This window comes from Carlito syrichta, unplaced genomic scaffold (genome assembly GCF_000164805.1).
Source record: "Carlito syrichta isolate Samal-C Ts95f unplaced genomic scaffold, Tarsius_syrichta-2.0.1 Scaffold304513, whole genome shotgun sequence".
NCBI classification, from domain to species: domain Eukaryota; kingdom Metazoa; phylum Chordata; class Mammalia; order Primates; family Tarsiidae; genus Carlito; species Carlito syrichta.
This window is the reverse complement of record NW_007248609.1, coordinates 445,892-466,331: the sequence shown is the minus strand read 5'-3', so window position 1 is coordinate 466,331 and position 20,440 is coordinate 445,892. Positions and strand designations below refer to the sequence as shown.

The window sequence follows — 20,440 nt, the reverse complement described above, 5'->3', positions numbered from 1 at the left end:
AACTGCTTTGCCATATGATTAGGACTGTTATCACAGAGAAGCTGTGAGAATCCTTCCTGTGGGCTCTGAACAGCACAGAGCTGAGCAGGAGTCACCGTGGAAGCAGGCAAGGCCTCTTTCCCAGCAGCTGTACTTGGAGACTCTTCGATTTCCATCCCTGTGCTGCCTACAGAAAAAGCAAAGACTTGCTCTCTCACCTTATCCCTTTCCCAAACCTGCATTCCCACCAGTAGGGTTCACACCTCATGCCTGGAGCTCAGGCTCCTTCTAGAGCCTGAACACCCTTTTTTTCCTCTCACTTTCTCCCACCTACAGTGTTGATCTGGCTGACTTCTATTCATCTTTCAAGGCTATGGACAAGTGTGGCTTCTCTGAGAAATGTTTCAAAAACAACAGAGCACTCCAAGAGGTATAGATGTGGATACCACAGACTCTCTCAATAGACTACCTGTGTCCTGACTGTGCCATTACCTTGCTGTGTGACTCTGGGCAAGTGGCCTAACCTTTCTGTGCTTCAGTGTCCTCATCTGTAAAATGGAAATATTAATAATTACCTACCTCTAGGGGCATTATGAGGCTGTGATACTGTGATATAACAAAAAACAGATATTTGATTTTTGTCCTGGTTCCTGGCACAAAACTCCTAAAATCCTTGGAATTTCTTAAGTGGTTGGGGTGAAAGGAGTATCTTTTTATTCGTAATTCACCCCTTTCAACCATACCTAAGTTAATGCTACTGAAGTGGCACTTAAATGGGGGCTGGTTGCCAGAGGAACCAACCATGTGATGAGAGGGTTGGAACTTTCAACTTCCAAGCTGGGGGTTGGGGGTGGGAAGGAACTGAGGATTGACATAATTACCAATAGTCAATGATTAATAAAACCTCCATAAAATCCTGAATGACAGAGTTTAGAGTGCTTCTGAGTTGGTTCCATGCACTCCCATCCCATCTTTTACCTATATGAGGGGGGACTCCTCCCAGAAAACATAATTTATTAAAATATGTATATTTATTCATATATATTTAAACTTCAGTCACCTTCAAAATACTTGCCATTTGGTGCAATACACCTATTGAGACGCTTTTACCACTGCTCAAAACAGTTTTTGAACTTGTCAATTTTGATGCCTTTTAGTGGTTCTGCCATTTTTTTGCTTGTTTCACCTCTTCCACATTGGCAAAACATTTCCTTTGAGGACTTTTTTTAATCCAGGGAAACAACAAAAGTCTCTGGGGGTGAGACTGGGTGAATAGGGAGGGTGGGACACAGGGGCCATGCTGTTTTTGGTCAAAAACTGCTGAACACTCAGTACAGTGCAGGCAGTTGCATTGTCATGGTGGAAGAACCGGTCACCTGTTTGCCACAACTTGGGACATTTCTTTCACAAATCGTGATGCAACCATCTCAAAATTTCCAGATAAAAACTTTGGTTGACCGTATGACCTGGAAGAACGAATTCTGAGTGTACTACAAGGGGGCCCACTCTCCAAAATATATTTCTGGGTTTTTGTTTTTTGGTTCCCTTGCACATCTCTTCCATTTGGTTGTTCCTGAGTTGGATACATTTAAATAAACTGGTAATAGTAAATAAAGTGCTTTCCTGAGTTCCGCAAGTCACTCTCTAGCAAATTTTTGAAACCGAGGAAGAGATCACGGGAATCCCTGATTTATAGCTGATCAGTTAGAAGGACAGGTCACAGCTGGGACTTGCAACTAGTGTCTCAGTTTTGTGGGACTGAGTCCTTAACCTGTGGGATCTGACGTTAACTGACTCTGGGCAGTTAGCATCAGAATGAAGTTAAACTCTAGGACACCCAGTTGGTTCCTACTGAGAATTAGAGAAATGGTTGGTTTGGGGGGAAAAAAGTCCACATATTGGGTATTAGAAATGTTATGAGTGTAGAAAACAAAGGTTTTTATTTTAGAAGCGTAAATCATGTTTACACTTAAAGAACCTAGGATGGTGTCTGATATGTGGCAAGCACTCAACAAAGTATTGACTCATTATTATTAGCCAGATTCCCTTTTTATACTGATTAGATATTTGTGAAATATTTAACACAAAATCCAGCACATAGAGCTCATATTATTAAGTTCATTTCCAAAGACTGGACATGTACTTTCAAGCACACCATTTTTGGGGGGAAAAAAATCTAGCCATTGACATCATTTGACCATCCTGTGTAGCTTTTTACACAAGGGATTTTAAATATTTTTACTGGCATTATTAATAGAGAAACTCCTTCAAGAAGGTACTGCCAATCCTTATTAACATTTTTGAGTATATAACAACGAGTGTCTATTTCTTCTGCATTTATTAAGCACCTACTATGTGTCAGGCACCACATTGGGTGTTAGAGTTAGAAACACAAAGAAGAGCAAGACTCAGCACCTCACCCCTGAGGAGCACCCTTTCCAGAGAGGGAGGTAGACAGAAAAATACATATTTAGTGACAAATGCAATGAAGAAAAAGAAAGTTGATTTAAAAACTGAGGAATGACAAATGGTTCTATTTTTGTAAGACAATGTTTGTGTAGTTATATTTCATTCCATTCTTATATAATGTTAAAATATTTTGACTTCAGGTCATTATAATAATGAGAATAGCTTACTTTTTTCTGGGATGGAGCATTTGGTAGGCAGAATAACAGCCTCCCAAAGATTTCTACATCCTAATAACTGAAGCCTGTGAGGGGATTATATCACCTGGCAAAAGGGGCTTTGTAGAGAGACTTAAGGTTATCCGGGTAGACCAGAACAATCACGTGAACCCTTAAAAGTGGACAAGGGGCCGGGCTCAGTGGCTCAGTCTGTAATCCGAGCACTTTGGGAGGCCGAGGTGAGTGGATTGCCTGAGCCCACAGGTTCGAGGCCAGCCCAGGAAATTTGGCGAGACCTTGTCTCTACAATAAATCAAAAAGTAGCCGTGCATGGTAGTGCGTGCCTATAGTTCTGGTTACTTGGAAGGCTGAGGTGGAAGGATCACTGGAGCCCAGCAGGATGACGCTGGAATGGCTGTGAGTATGCCACTGTACTTCATCCAGCCTGGGCGACAGAGTGAGACTACAACTCAAAAAAAAAAAAAAAAGTAGACAAGGATAGACAAAACGTCAGCAGGATGCAGCGTAAGAATAAGCAGGGGAGATTCAGAGCTTGACAAGAACTTGTCCAGCTGTTGCTGGCTCTGAAGACAGAGGAAATGTAGATGGTTTCTAGGAGCTGAGCACAGTCCCTGGCCAACAGTCAGTAAGGACATGGACCTCAGTCCTACAATCACACAGAACTGAATTTTATCAACAGCCTGAATGAAGGTGGAAGTGGCTTCTCTCCCAGAGCCCAGTCCTGCTGACACTTTGATTTCAGCCTTGAGAGAATTGAAGCAGAGCAACCAGCTGAGCCCACCAGATTTCTGATCTACTGAACTGTAAGATAATTGTGTTGTTTTAAACCATAACATTTTTGGTAATTTGTTACAGCAGTCACAGAAAATTAATACAGAAGAGTAAGTAAATGATGTAATTTGATTTGGGCCTTTATCATGTTATTGGAATGATGGGCTCAATTTCTTAGCAGGGTTTAAAAACAGGGAATCAAGTCTCTGACAGTGATAGATGGATCCTTCTCAGCTTAAAACTCTCTCAAGAGCTCCACACTGCCTAGCCCAGGACTTGCCAAACTATAAAGTGCATACAAATCCCCTGGGGAATTTTCTGCTTCAGTGGGACTGGGTGAGGCCTGGGAGTCTGCATTTCTAACAAACTCTCTGATGACACCCAGGCTGCTAGCCCATGGGGACTCTTGGAACAGCAAAGATAGGTTCCATTCCTTGGGGGAAAGGGTAGAGAAGGTCATCCACTGTCTCACTTCTGTCACTATCCCTTCTCACCCTTCATCACATTGTCACCAAGCCCTTCAGGATGGAGATTTATCTGTCTTGTTGCAGATGTATTCCCAGAGCCTGAAAGAAGGTCTGAAATAAAACAGGTGCTCCATAAATATTTGTTAAATGGATGAATATGTATTGGCTCTGAGATTCCAGAAAACAAACAAAAATAATAGAGGGAAATCAAGGGGCCGAGAGAAGCAAGCGGAAGAACAAAAAGCTTGGGGAAAGGGGAGTCAAGGAGTAGCAGTTGGAAGAACTGTACCTCAGTCACTGTATGAAGTTATAGATTTAGATGACTGGGCATCAGATTTCAGCCTGGAGGAAAATTAGAAGAGGACCCAGAAACAAATGAATCCAATTTGTTCAGAAAGTCATATGTCAACACAACTATAAACAGCTGATTTTCTACAGCTTTCACCACACACACACACACACACACACACACACACACACACACATACACGCACAGTGGTTTCCTTTCCTCCACATTACATTAATATCCAGCTTGTGACCTTGTCCTGCTGATATAAAACTGGGATGAATTCAGATTCATGTTCCTAGCTGCTTCAAGGCATCATCAATGACTGCTCTTCTGTAAACTTGGGGAAGGAAGTGAATGATGTGTCTGCATGTCCGGCCAACAGAAATATCAGCTGTCTGGTCTGGCATGAAAAATCTCCCCTTTAATGGGGAGGGAAGCCACCCTCGGGTCTGGGCAGCTTGCCTCCAGCTGAAGTTGTTTTTGTTTTGGTTGCAAGGCCACCAAAATCTCCAGAGAAACAAAGCAGCAGAGTTTTTTGTCTTACTTTGTTCTAATGAGTCAAACTTGCCAGGGACACAAAGTTGAAGTCTGCCCATGATATTCTTATGCTTTCCTCATACAAAGCCAAAGTTCTAGCCAAGAGATCCTTTTCTTCTCCCATATGAGCTGATATTCTGTAGCTCCCTAGCCATGACTCTCTTTACAACCTTGGGCTTCTAGACCAGTGAAGAAAATTGTGTTCATTATAAGAAATGTTTTTCCATCAAATATCACTTTGCTTGTTTTTAGGAAGATCATTTAGAAATGAGGTAGAGAGAACTGCCCCCCATCCCCGCCCTTTTTCTAGTGGAGAACAAACATCTGGACTTTCCCTAATTCTGATTTCACTTTCATGACAACACTGAACATGTGACCTGGACCTATTTCAGGGAAAGCTGCAAAAACGCGGGTTTCACCCAGAAATGAAGAAACAAGACGCCCATTTATTTCTGTTTTCCTGTTTCTCATGACCACTGAGCACCTCCAATCCTGCTGTTAGCGACTCACTGAAATGAGAAGGTCAGGCCTGGAGGATTTAGAGAAATAAGGCCCATTTTATACAAGAGTATGAGTCATTTCTAAGAGTGTGGCCTGGGGTTGAAGTGGCTTGAAGTTGAGCTGTTTTTGCCAGTCTAACAGAAATCTTGAAAGACTTTCAAAAGGTCAATGGAACTGACTTTAAGAGCACCTCCACATGACTGTGTGAAGCTTAGAAGGAGGGAGGTTAGGGGGAAGCCATGACACATCTCCAGGCTAGGGCTGGCAAACAGGGTGCCATTAGGAGTACAGCACAAGACACTGCCGCCCATTCACAACACCACACGCACAGTGCTCTCAGTACAAGGGTCCCTCCAGGAGCTGACAGGAACACTGAGTTTATCCATCCAGACCTGTCCAGAGAGGTACCCGAGGTTCACTCCACCTGAGGGGTTGCTATTTTACCTGTCACTACACAGACTAAATGCTAGAACCCTCAGCACTTTGGACCCACAGCCTTCTCAAGCATTTCCATGGAAAAGTGACAAGTTGGTTACTGAGTCTAATTACAAGCCCAATGTTTCCAGTGTGCAGGTCTTATAAGATGTATAGTAAGTTCTACTACATGACCAGCCAAACCATTTTACCTATTTCCTTTCACAGATACTTGAATACAGAGGCAGGAACAATGGGAAACAACAAATGGGCTGTGGATGTTCTGACTGGTCCAGAATCATCAAGATAGTATCTCTCCAAATCCTGGCCAGTCAGCTGCTTTTAGCCTTTTTTTCTTACAAAATAATCTAGACTGGCCTTCAGTTCTGTGAAGGATGCTTTGGAAGAGGGCAGCCATGTCCTATCAGAGCCATTATCTTCCTTTCAGTGAAGGAAAGATGTCCATCACATCCCTCCCCAGCCCCACCTCCCTGGGGTTCTCTCAGGGTGAGTTTCAAGATCTTGCACACTGTTATATTCTAAATTAGCTTCCAGGTGCCCAGTTCCTGAACCCTGTTTTCTAAAGTCCTTAATCAAAGCTGGAGTCAAAACAGCAAATTTTCACAAAGAATTCATTGAAACCACATGCTCCCAATGGGCACAATGGCCAATTCTAATATAATCTCAAAGGTTTTCTGGGGTGCTATTAAAGTGGACACCAAATCTCTGACGAAGCTCATTAAAAACTCTTCCCAAAAAGTCCAGAACTTTCAAAGGTCATGGCTTTGTGTCCCTTAAGCTGGAACCTAGAATGGGCATCCGTGCTACAAGTGCCTTATCAGGCTGTGGCCACCCTCAAAGAGAAAGAAACCAGAAAAGGCCACAGTAGTATACCCTGGGCCCACATAGCACCACATTTTGCAGGATTTGTTAAATCTGATTTGGTAGGTGGAATCATTTAGAAGATCCTATGGAATCTGAAGTATGCAAACTGGATTTAGGATTCAGTGCAATGATGAATGTGATTCAAAGCTAACTGGGAAAAAGAGACCAGGGTTTCACGGACAACACACATATGTGGTCAGTAAAGGCACCCACTGCACGTTATGTCTCTCAGTTCCCCATCTACCCATCAAATACTGATTGAGTACCCCCATGTGCCAGGCACTGTGCTCAGTGCCTGGTATTCAATGCTGCAAAAAGTAGTTTTCAGCTCCCAAGGCCAAATAATCATATTTTGGTAACATATTTCCACCTCCATCATAACTCTCCTTTCCCTACCTTGCCTACCCAGGACATGCCAGCCTGGGGAAGAAGCAAAACTTGGAGACAAAATCATCCTAACAACTGCACAACAGGGATGATATGGCAGCTTTAAAATATGTCTGCAAATTTGTTGACACTCATCCCATCTAGAGGTTATGGTCTCTGTCCCCTCCCATCGAATCTCAGCTGGTTCTAGGAATGCATTCATAACCAACAGAAAGCCACAGAAATGATATTGTAAAACTTCCAAGATGAGGTCAAAAAGGTGATGTGACTTCCACCTTGCTGGCTAGGACACTCACTTTTGGAACCCTGAACCACCATGTAAGAAATCTGAGGCCACCAAGCTAGCGGGCAGTTCAGGTCACATGGAGAAGCCATGTACAGATATTCCAGTCAGAAGTCCTTGTGGTTGAGTTGTCCCAGCCCAGGTGTCAGACATGAGTACATAAGACTTTGTGAGATTCTAGCCCCAAGCTGTTGGATTATAGCCAGCCTCCCAGCTTTCCCAACTGAAGCCCTGAACTCCATGGAGCAAAAGTAAGCTGTCTCTACAATGCCCTTTCCAAATTCCTAACCTAGAGAATCCCAGGCCCTGGAAGAAGAGGTGTTCCTACAGTCACCCGATGACTCTCCTCTCCTCCTTAGATTTCTCTGGGCTGGAGAGTCAAATCATATCCCTCTCCTTCCCCTTCTTGGACACCACTGATAGACTCAAAACCGGTTATGGAGCCAATATATCCATTCTTGGAAAGTGGGGAGTCAGGGGCTCTTTCTGGGCAGCTCATCTCCTTTATAATGTTGTTTAAGAACATAAAATCTGGAGTCTAATCCTTACTCTATCACTTACTCTGGCCCTAGATGACTCACTTAAGCTCCCAAACTTCAGCTGCTGCTGCTGAATTTTTTTTTAAGAGACAGGATCTTGCTCTGTCACCCAGGCTGAGTGCAGTGGTGCAATCATAGCTCACCACAGTCTCAAACTCCTGAGATCAAATGATCCTCTTGCTTTAGTCTCCCTGAGTAGCTAGGACTACAAGCATACACAACCATACCTGGCTAGTTTTTTTTATTTTTTGTAGAGACAGGGTCTCGCTATGTTGCCCAGGCTGATCTCAAATTCCTGGGCTCAGGCAATCCTCCTGCCCTCTGCATCCCAAAGTTCTGAGATTTTAAGCCTAAGCCACTGCACCCAGCCCTCAGCTTCTAATCTGTAAAATGAGAAGAACAGTACACATCTCATAAAGTTGTTGTTGGGATCACAATGAGGGAATCCAGGTAAAGTGCCTGACATATGGCAAATGCTCAATACATTTTAGCTATTTTTAATCACGTCTTCCCTGGGAAGAAGCATCTCTTGTGACTTACCCCTTGTAAGACTTGAAAGCTGTCGTTGCTGGGTGGTGGGTCTTGATCTGGGTCAACACCAACTCTAAAAGTCACCAGGGAGAAAGACAAGGAGAAAAACAGAAAGTATTAGCTTGACCCATGGCAGCCACACTGGTTGAAAGTGACCCAGAGGATGACCATCTTCCCAAAGTAGGAGCGGTTAGCTAAAAGGAGAGGAAGGCTGTCATGCAAAAGTCCGGAGAAAGAGGTCGCACACCACTTCAGATCCCAGGAGGTTGGAGAGGCAATGAATCTGAGTGCTTATGCCCTAGGCAAGGCCTTTGGAACATGGCACATGCTGTCAACTGTCCATCTGCTTCCCTGTACCAGGTGGTCCCAGATATCAAAATGTGGGTCTCACTGCATCAGGCCCTTTCTCTCTGCTGCTTCCTCACATCTGCCTTGACCTGCTTTAATTTCCCTAACATTTTGTCATAAAATTTTTCATATTACAAAGAGGTATTGAAAGAAGTGAATCCGTGTATTCCCACCATTTCTAGATTCTATCATTAACATTTTACTTATTTTACTGTATTTTCTTTATCACCTATCTATCCATTTCTCTATCACCCATCTTATTTTTCTGGAAGCATTCAAATAAAGTTGCAGACATCAATATATTTCCCCTAAATACTTCAGCATGCATATTGACAAAGAGTCTCTACTTGACCAAACTTTAGTCAGGTTCCTGAGTCCTCTTCCCAACTAAGGCTATGAATTTTGGGCTTCCATATCCATCTTTGCTTCGTCCAATTTCAGTAAGAATCTTGCTAAGCTGGTTTGGCCAGAACTCCTTATCCTCAATATCTGATCACCCTCAATGTCTGATCAGGCTCCTCATGATGCCCGAGGCCTAATCACCCTGACCAAGAATCTTGTTAGGTCAGTTTTGGCAAAATTCCCCTTACCTCTGAGTCTTTTCTTTGTAATTTTCCATCCTCTGACCCCTATCTCTGCCCCCTACTGCAAAATCCCATTGTAGTGGTCCCTCCACTGATCTCCATGGTCCTAAATCATGTCTGCCTTACCATTTGAACAAGCATCACAATATTTTCTTTAACAATATCATTAACTAGAGTCCGGACCTGCTTTTTATCCTGGTGCCCTCCCCCACTCTCCGGCATGAAAGTTGACCTGAGAACTCAGACATTTGAAAGCAACAAGCGAAGACAGAATGTAAAAGCAAAGTGTCAAGATTCACTTAGAACAAGTGAATAAAAGCGCTAGGGCAGTTGTCTTGGCTTAGTAACACACCAACTACCAATTGGTGTGCTATGCATCTGCTCATTTTTTCATCCCTGCACCTTCCCCATTATGAGGTAGACAACTGTGACCTGGATGACATAGACAAGGTGGGGCAATGGGGAAGGGAACAAAGATGCCAAAAAACTCCTACATCTCCCCTCATTCCCTCCAGGGTCACAAAGAATGAACAAGTTGTACAAGGTATACTGAGAACAGAGCTGTCAGCAGATTAGGCCTGATTTGAGCTTGAAGAGAGGTGCTGAGTAGGCTCTACAGGGGTGTTCTTTGCAGTCTGGTACCAGGGCGTTGACTCCAATGAGCAGACAGTGGATGGACACACAAAGTTCTGTGTGTACACCCTGACTTTTTCTCCTTTCCTTCCGTCCCTCTCCCTCACCTGTGCTGCCCAAGGTCTTTTTTGAGAAAAGAGACTAATGGAAAAGGGTAATAGAAGATGACACAGATGCACCTATCCTCCCGAAGTCAACCTCGACTCTATCTTATTCCAGGCTTGTTGAGCACTAACCAAAGGTGTGTGCCCCTGGAAAGGGGGAACTGTCCCAGCCCCTAGAGAAGGGCATGGCAAGGGCACAAGCACTCCTGTACATTACTGAACAATATTCCTGAGAGTTAATAAAAGGTGCGCTTCCCCCTTACTCCTATGCACTCCCGGTAAGTAGCTTCCAGGGATCCTTGACTTCCCTGTAGTCTACACCCAATCAACTGAAAGTTGCAAATCTTTTACTCCCTTTTTCTGAGTGGTTATAAGTTTGAACAATATAGTATCAATGTAACCTTAAGCCTTGTGATTTATGTAACTTTTGTATCAATGTATATCATAAGTTTTGTGATTTATATAACTTTTGTGTAATGCATGATGTCTTAGGCCCTTTACTCCATGGCAAGCTTGATTACCGCTTCTGCAGGGCACTACTGATAAAAGCTATGAGATACCTCTGATACCTGGCACCAGGAAGTCTGGACCAAAAAATGTCACTGTCAATAAATGTGGCTGAAACTCAGGTTCTACATAATGCTCTGCTGGTCACGTGGCTAATGTATAGGTACTAACAACTCTGGACTTATAAAAGTGAACTGTAAAAGCCTGGGGGTTGAGCAGAACCATTTTAGAAAGGCCTCGAGTCTGGCTCTGCTGCCTGGATTCAAACTCAGAAATAAACTTTCTACCAGCTCCCTGCCCCTATGATTTATTGGTATCAAGGGGAGCAGCCAAGTATTACTCGGATCATAACAGAAAAGAGAAGAAAAAGGAACAGTCACCCCATATTGTGTTGAAGGCAACGTTTAAACAGCAAGATAAACTCTCATGTATTTCAGCAAATATTTATTGAGAGTCTATTATGCCAAGCACTGTTCTGAACAATTAGTTAAAACCCGTAATGTGCCTAGCACTACATTTTCTCCCCGTGGGCCTGGGGTTTGATGGGATCTTTGTACTGCATTAGATGGACTTTGTATGTGTCTAAAGGCTACCTTCTAGGCAGGGATTTCTGAGGGCTGGAGGCTTGTCCTCACAATTGGACATTATCTGGGGACTTTTGAGCAACAAATCTCACAGAGATCTTTTGACAAAGTCACTTCATGCCAGTACATTTTACTTAAGATGAATTCTCAGGTACAGACTCAGAGGGACAGAGTGCTGGTTACTACAGTGTCTTTCAGATGGCCTACCAGAATACCAGGTGACACAGCTGCCCTCTGTCTAACTCCAGAAAGGTTATGGAAGGGCATGAAGTGCAGCATGGTCAAGAATGTGGTGGTTCCCATATGTTACTCATAAGCTCTTCTTTTTGCACTATAATTTTGAAAGCAGTGAATTAGCTTTTGTGAGTGCCTTCCATGTCAGTAAAGATAAAACAAACTGACTTTATCAGCCCAGATGAAATAGGAAGCCTATAGAGAGGGGAAACAGGGCTTAAGTATTCCCTGTACCACAATGAAGAAAATAAAAGTAAAATACAGTAAAAGTTGCCAAATGAAATTTAGTCCCCTTATTCTTTTAACTTCTCTCTATCAGGAGAAAAAATATATTTAACAAGAATTAAAATGATTATGTTTAACAAGAATTGCTTATCAAGGCTAAGTTTTGACTATTTTCATTGAAATCCTGGAAATGTCAGTGGACATTTCCATTCATCCTGGGCTCACAAGGCCAGGCCAGAATTTAAAACAAAGCCCAAAACTTTGGAATAACTTGGCAACGTTATAAAGTTAGGTATACTATAATCTCATCCCAAATTCATGAGTTTCACTATTTTGTTCTGGAGAAATTGAGAGTGATTTCTAGATCTGCATGGCCAATAGAATGTTCTGTAATGATGGAAACATTCTCTATCTGTCCAATATGGTAACCACTAGACACCCACACGTGGCTATTGAGCACTTGAAATGTGACTAGTATGACTGAGGAACAGCATTTTATATTTTAGTTTTAACGAATTAAAATTTAAATAGACATGTGGCTAGTGGCTACTGAATTGGACAGTACAGATTCTAGAAAGTATGAATTCCAGCTATGTCTCTCTAGCATCACTTTTTTCTCTACTAAAAAAGTAAAACTGTCAGCTAACTCTTTGCCTTTTCAATGCTAACAGCCAAGATTCATGTTGGAATCCTGCAGAGACACAATTCCAAGTCCTAGAAATATTAAGTAAAACTTTGCCCAAACTAATTATTTAGACAATTGAGAGTCACTACATAAATTTTATATACCTCACTTCAGTATAAAACTTTTTAAAGCCTCTTAAAGCTCTTCTTTACAGATGAATGTCACCTTATAAATGCAGAAAGAATTACAGAATTAGAAAATCCCTATTTTCCACCCTGCAGTGTAATAGTTGTTTCAAGCAAGGATTATCAGTAGATGATTGCACCACTGGGTGAAAGGTTGTAAGGAATCTGACCATTCACATGATATCAAAGGATCATTCTACAGACTACTCTTTTATTACAAAGAGAAAATGGTACCTCTATAGTAGAGAGACCTGTGGTCACTAGTGATCAAATGTAACATCACTAATAAAGGGGCAGTCTGACAATATACATCACCTGATATGATGCCCCAAGAAATGTCTAACATTTTTACAGAATTTTTGGCAAAAATGATTATCTCTAGTCATGAGGAAAAAAACCAGAAAAATCCAGACTGTGGGACATCCTGCAAGACAACTATCATAAATACTTAACAACAACAAAACCCAATGTCATAAAAGACCAACTAAGGGATGGGGACTGTTCTAGATTAAGAGAAACTAAAGAGACTTGATAATCAAAGTAAACTTTGTTTGGATCCTGGATCCAGTGTGTGTGTACAATTCATGTTCAAATTATAATCACAAATTATAAGGATTCATGGACATAGGATGCTATAATAGGTAAATATAGATAATTGACAAATAAGTAGATATAGATTTGAGTAATCATGTGGGTTTTTTTCCTAGGCAAATCATAGAATGTTTTGTTGATATTTTCCCTTTCCTAAAAGTGAAAGGCAAGGAGAAAAATGCTAGTTAACTGAGACATACAGTTAATCAAATTCTGATCAATGCAGCCATCTTCAGATCTGGTTGTGTACATCCACTGGAAATCTGTAGTTCTGAGGGCAGTCCTACCCAATGCTCCCTTTTCCTTGCTTTTACCACCCTTCTGCCACAGAAATTCTAACCTTTGATGCAGACAGTTACTATCAACCATCTGTCTGAGTTGCAGCCCAAACTCCTGACAGCACAGAGGGCCTCCTGGGCCCTCCCACAGACAGAGGAATGTGGGAAAGCCCCTTGGAGTCTCTTGGAGGGCCTCATTACTGCTATAAGTGCTGAATAGATTTCCAGGAAAGCAAAGACCTACTGCTCAGCTTGATACGGCTTAAACAAATAAACAAACAAAAAAGCAGACCAGGGCATGAGACACAAATGACGTTCTTCTGCAATTTCTTTCCCCATTCAAGGCTGTTTACTTTAGGGCAATTAAATAATAACTTTTCTGGCAGGGTTGAGAGCCCCCTTGGACCAATCCCCAAGGATGACACTGTGGCTCCCTACAAAGGGACCCACCCTTGGGGCAGATCCCAGAACCAAACTGGTCTTTGGAAACAGGAAGCAAAGCAATGGGCCAGGGTGTTTCGGTGTGGGGTTGGACAGCAAGAAAGACTAGGTGCAGTATTTTAATTGCAGATTTAAAGCCTTAGAAGACTTGAGGGTCCTCCAACTTTTTGAAATTTCTAGTTTCAGGCAACTGTCCACGTTATATATTTCTCTCCTGACCTGCTATAATGCTTTTGATCCAGGACACTGGAACTTTTTATGCTGTTTTATTATGTCATATTTTAGCATTCCCCTGATACGTTCTCCTGCAATCCAGGGCTGGGTTCATCAGAGCACATATGTCAGTCTTTGCTTCCAGAATGAACAGAAATATTCTTATTTTCATTAGGAATGATACAAATGTGAAATCCCACACCAAATGGGAAAATAAAGCAATCAAACTGATGTGCTCATTCTGGAATTTATAAACACCAAAAATTAATAATTTCCCTGATGGTATAATGATATGTCCATTCTGATTAACAGATAAAATACCATGAAGTTTCAGAAGTTTCAGAAGTGCTCTACTTCAATTAGTAACTTTTTTCCAAAAAAAATCTGAATGGTCATGGTTTTGAATAATTTGCGGAATATGAGACACACACCTTCAAATAAAACTTTAAACACCAGATCATAATCTGAGTTCTCTCATGTCCCAAGAGCAATAACTTACACTTTGCCTGAAGGAACTTCCTTCTTGAAGGTGAGATATTTCAAAGGGAAGGGTTTCTTCTGCAACTTAACTGGCACCTAAAGTCAGTCCCCAAAGATGAACTTATATGGGGGTGTGTGTGTGTGTGTGTGTGTGTGTGTGTGTGTGTGTGTGTGTGTGTGTGTGTGTTTTAAAGAGAAAAAAGTGTGATTCCAGTGAGCTTACATACTTAAATTAATTTCATGCATGTCATTACACCTGGGATCTGGTGATATCCCAAGATCCGTGCCCCATTCCAGGTATTGGTGCTTTCACCATTGCCCGCAGGGAGTGAAATATAGAGGGTGCCAAATATATATATACACTTGATTCCTGCAGTTACAAGAGGTGCTCAAAGTGGTTACCATCAGCATCCAGACACCTCTGATCATGGCGGACATCTCTTAAAATATTTTTTTTGGCATCTCTTAAAATATTTTTTTTGGTATTTTCACAATGCCAAAAACAGAGTTGAAGCCTATTTTACAAGTGATTTATCTACCAGCACCAAGAAATGGGTCAGCAAGAAAGCATGCTAATCAATACAGAAAGAAAAGAAGAAAAATTAAAGTTTTTACTCTGACATCATCGCCCTTGAACATACTTATATCATAAACTTGGAAGGACACTGAGAAAAAAATTGCATTAGAGGAATCTTTATCCTTTCGGCTAAAAAATGTTCTTCATATCTTCTGATTCACCATGATAAGGCATAAGAACATAAATATATTCTTTAAAGAAACTACAACTGGCCGGGCTCGGTGGCTCAGCCTGTAATCCCAGCACTTTGGGAGGCTGAAGCAAGTGGATTGCCTGAGCCCACGGGTTTGAGACTAGCCTGGGCAACTTGGCGAGACCTCGTCTCTATAATAAATAAAAAAAAATTAGCCGGGCATGGTAGCATGAGCCTGTAGTTCCGGCTACTTGGAAAGCTGAGGCAGAAGGATCGCCTGAGCCCAGCAGGTCGATGCTGGGGTGGCCGTGAGCACATGTGCCACTGCACTCCAGCCTGGGTGACGGAATGAGACTCCAACTAAACAAAAACAAAAACAAAACAAAAAACTATACAGCAGTGGCATTTAATTAAGATGGTGTAAGGCTTGCCCCAGTCATAGCTGAAATATGGAATTCTCTTTATGAATGAAAAGTTTTATATACTAAATCTTAAGCGGAGTTTTATTGAAAAAGTGTCTGTGACTCTGAAATTAAGTTGCTCTTAACACTAAGCTCAGTTGTACAACACGGAGACATTTTCCAACTCAGGCTTTGGTGTATACAACACATTGTCCAAAATGTGGGAAAGCAGACAGAATCCTAGGAACACTGACATATCAATCAACCCAGTGGAAAACATAATTAGAATTGACTTAACCACTTGCCTCTTTACTAAAAGGGGTGGAGACTGGCACATACAGGAAGGAAGAAAGAGGAAAACAGCATAAAAAGAAATATCTGAGGTTAGAAAGAGGAGAAAAGTCAGGCCCAGTTAATTTTTTCTGAGGATGCCCTTGTGTCACCTGAAGTACTGCCAGCAGTGTTCATTCCGATCCTCTTCGGAGGGCTCCTCGACGCCAACTCTGGGCAGCAGAAGAAGGGAATGTGAGTGTGACGGGGACAACAGGGGAGCCAGGAGCTCGGGGCACATGACCTGGACCATGTCCACGAAATAATAAGCTGTCTCACTTTCAATATGAATCCATACCCTCTCTTAAATTGTCCACATTACCTAAAACCCAGAGGAGCAGAGAGGCTGCTAAATTGAAATTTAAAGCAACAATGTTAGGAGCCACATCAAATGAGGGTTGATTAGGAATGAAGATGAGCCTCTTGAAATATAATGTAATAAAATCAGAGGATAAATGCATCTCACTGAAAATGAATTCACATAATTTTTCAGGAATTCATTTTTTATAAAGCAAGATATACCCACATAAAAATAAAAAACAGCCGTGCTCGGTGGCTCAGCCTGTAATCCCATGCTTTGGGAGGCCAAGGTGAGTGAATTGACTGAGTCCGCGGGTTCGAGATCCACCTGGGCAACTTGGCCAGACCTCATCTCTACAATAAATCAAAAAAATGAGCTGGGCATGGTAGCACGTGCCTGTAGTTCCAGCTACTTGGAAGGCTGAGGTGGAAGGATCGCCAGAGCCCAGCAGGTCGAGGCTGCAGCGGCCAGGAGTGGCCACTGCACTCTAGTCTGGGCGACTGAGTGAGACACCAACTCAAAAAAATAAAATAAAAATAAAATAAAAACAGAAATTGTAACTAAACACTTATTTGAAGTTTTTACACATATGTTTACACATATTTGACAGAAAGCAAACAGCATGATATTGAAAACAGCAACTATACTTAAGAAGACAAAGATGGCATTTTCTTCTAGACAAGCAAACCACATTGTTAACAGGATCAACCTGAAGGTCAAGAACCCAGTTCCCTTTACCTCATGGCCTTTGAGTTGACATAGTCCACTTTCACCTTTTCAAACAGTTTCTCACTTATTCAGAGTGGATTTGAACTTTACTATCATGTTAGAACAGAGTTTCACAAACTCAAGACTATTGAGTTTTTGAGCCAGTAATTCTCTGTTGCGGGGAGTCATCTTGTGCACTGTAGGAGGTTTAGCAGCATCCCTGGCTTTCACCCACAAGATAGCCATAGCACTCCTCCCAGGTATGCCCCGTACCCTTGTGGCAACTAAAAACATTTCCAGATATTGCTAAATGTCCTCCTGGGGGTGGGGGTGGGGAGGTGGCAAACTGCCTTCAGTTGAAAGTTACTGCATCACATCTTATATTCTCAATGAGGGCAGTATTATCCTCATAAGTACAAAAATTGGTTTTTGTGGGAAAAAAATCCCTTAGATATTACAGTGGTTGATAGCCCTCCAAAGTGGCATGGTACATACATAGATATATAGCAGATCTGTGGCATTACATTTTCACTGGGGGAAGTAATTGGGAAAACATTGCTTAAGGTTCCTTATGGGGACAATAATGAAAAAAGGCTGAGAAACATTGTGCTAGATAATGCCCAAATTCCCATGCTACTAATAAATATCCCCTGAGTTATGTAAGTGAGAACATGATGTTTCTTAAGGTGGTACTTGTGACATGATCACAATGATCACAATGATCACAGCTCACAATAATCACAGCTCACAGCCTTGACATCCTAGGCTCAGGTGACACTTAAGGTGGTACTTTTTAGTCAGTTACATGTTCAGAATGTGACTTAAACCCAACTCTCTATATTACTATAGCATTGAAAACTAACAAATACTACATATACAAGCCAGATTCCTTTAATGTAAGGCTCATTGTCTCTTGAGTAATAGCAATAATAATAGTAATAGTAGAAGTTGCAGTGTTATGAGTAGTAAAAATAATATAACAGTTAAAATATACTAGGTTCTTATCATGTGCCAGATGGTACATTTGATGGTATCATTCTTTATCACATTTATTTATTATCACATTTTATCCTTATACAAGATCATCCTCATTTAATCAGTGAGGAAACCAAGGTTTAGAGGTGAAATAAGTTGCCCAAGGTCACAAAGGTAGAAATGATGGAGCCAAGGTTTCAACTCAGGCTATTAGACCCCAGAGCCCCAACTCATCCTCTTATAGGATATGCCTTTGATTACAAGTTGTCATCTTTAAACTCTTTTGAAATATCCACTTACAAATGCTATTACATAAAGAGCTCAGGGCTTCTCCCTGTCTTTATTTCTTATATTATCTTACAAAGAGCTTTATTGTAAATGCTCAGTCTAACGGGATTATCCCAAGTAGAGCATTCTTACTTGTTCCTGAATGATTATATTACTGCACTCTGGAGTGCGAGGGCTACCAGTTCATTTGGCCACATGGGTTTTTGCCCTTCTACCACCCCACACTATCACCACTACTTCACGTGTACGTCATTCGAAGCTGGGGACTCCAAGAGGATTGTCACCATGCTGCCACAATGCGCTCAGAACACACACAAGGTTCACCAGATGAAATAATCCCATAATCATATCTTTAGGTTGCCAAAATTATGTCCTTTATGAATCACAACACTTACTCAAGAGACTAAGAAAAATATTATGTAGTTTGTGCATTAACAGAAAGGAAATTGTATGTTTTGTCATTACGTTGTAAAATATCAAGCACAATACACCAATTTAAAAAGATAAATTGGATTCATGGAAAGCTTTGACCTGTCTTTGGGTTTGTAGTTATATTCATTTTTATCTTATACACAGACTTGAAATTAGCCATGGTTAAGCAGCACAGCTAACTCCTAATTGTTTATGGTAAATTCCAAGACCCACTCCCCATCCCAACAGCTTCTGTCTTCTGAGCAACTACTTAACAGCTCACCAGGGCCACTATCAGGAGCCTAAAGAAGTAAGGGAACAAGTGGGTACTGATCATACTGAGGTCACAGGGGTCAAACTGAATTTCAGGGGGTTTCTGAATCTGTTTAGAATAAGAACCTAGGTTATAGAAATGATTCGTGGCCATTACGCAACACCACAAGCCAGAAGAACCAATCAGTCTCCATACCTAATTTCAGAGGGAATTTATTTTGATGTAATCTCTGTAAATGTTAGTTTCTACACTTACATAATCGTTATTTATACACATCTGGAAAATGCAATGAACTGACATCATATGTATTTTTCAACAATGGCATACTTTGCTTCATTACGCTTTTTGAATAAAGTTGTACAAAAGGAAGGAATAATAAAGATAGAACTAGAAATCAATTAAACTGAAATCAGAAAAGCAATACAGAAAATCAATGCAACAAACAGCTGGTTCTTTGAAAAGATCAACAAAATGGACAGACGTCTAACAAGACTGACCAGAGAAGAGAAGATATACATTATGAGGAATGAAATATTTTAAAAATCAGGAATATAACAGAGAATATTAATATAGACCCTACAGACATCAAAAGAATAAGAGAATGCTACAAACAACATAAACTTGACAAATTAGATGAAACTGCCAATTTCACAAACTACCACAATGTAGCCAATATGAGTAAGTTTAGCCTTTTTAACAATATCATGCTGAAACAACTGGATAGTCATAGGCCAAAAAAAAAGAAAAACCTCAACCTAAACCTCACATTTTATACAAAACTTAACTCAAAATTAATCATAGACTTAAATGTAAAGTATGAAACAAAACAACAACAACAAAACCTTCTAGAAGATAATGCAGAAAAAAATCATCAGGACTTAGGACTTGGTAAAAGTCCTTAGACAATGTAGCAAATACATGATATTTGTAGTAACTTAGACATAGTAACAAATAAATGGTCCATTAAGATAAAAAAATGATAAGTTACACTTCATCAAAACTAAAACTTCTGCTTCATGAAAGAGTATTAAAAGGATTAAAGGACAGGCTACAAACTGGGAGAAAATATTTGCAAACCATGTCTCTGACAAAAGAGTAGTATCTAGAATAAAGAACTCTCAAAACTCAATAAAGAAATAAACAACCCAATTAGAAAATGGACAAAAGTCTTGAAAAGATATTTATTTCACCAAAGAAGACTTATGAATGGCAAATAAGCACATGAAGTGATGCATTATTAGCTATGAGAGAAATGCAAATTAAGACCACAACGAGATATTCCCACACACCTATTAGAACAGCTGAAATGGAAAACAGTCACAACACCAAACGCTGGTAAGGATGTTGAGAAACTAGATCTCTCATACACTGCTGATTTCTTATAAAACTAAACACATACTATCCAACCCAGAAGGTATACTCCAGCATTTATCTTGGAGACATGAAAATTGATGCTCACACAAAAACCTAAACACAAATATTCACAGCAGTTTTTTCTAACCCCAAGATGACTGACTAGCGCCATTGCACACCAGTTCTCAGAAGGAAGATCGAGGTTGCTAGTGAAGGCCTGAGTTTTGCATGGAAAATGGAAGAGGAAATTGGAACTGCCAGAGTGCCCATGCAAGGATGCTAGGGTGCACAGAGAAAAGGAAAGCAGCAAGAATCTGGCTAAGATCAACCCCCAAAGGTCTCAGAGCCAACTGGAAGAGGTAGGTGGGAGAGCTTCCCTGACCCCCTAACTCTTCTTCTCTTTTTTTTTTTTCTGAGTTGGAATCTCAT

General features: G+C 41.1%; 1 protein-coding gene across 4 annotated transcripts in view; it reads right to left on the bottom strand.

Moving 5' to 3' along the window:
* Positions 1–20,440, bottom strand: part of SLC9A7 (solute carrier family 9 member A7) — a 160,282-nt gene that overhangs the window by 21,272 nt on the left and 118,570 nt on the right. For 2 of the 4 annotated variants that reach the window (XM_008060088.2, XM_008060089.2), the window contains exons 13-14: positions 15,815–15,874; positions 8,238–8,301 (exon numbers count right to left, since the gene is read on the bottom strand). In XM_008060088.2, the coding sequence (XP_008058279.1) occupies positions 8,238–8,301; positions 15,815–15,874 (124 nt within the window). The remainder of the gene's footprint in view (positions 1–8,237; positions 8,302–15,814; positions 15,875–20,440) is intronic. The other 2 variants (XM_021713380.1, XM_021713381.1) reach the window with 1 other exon arrangement.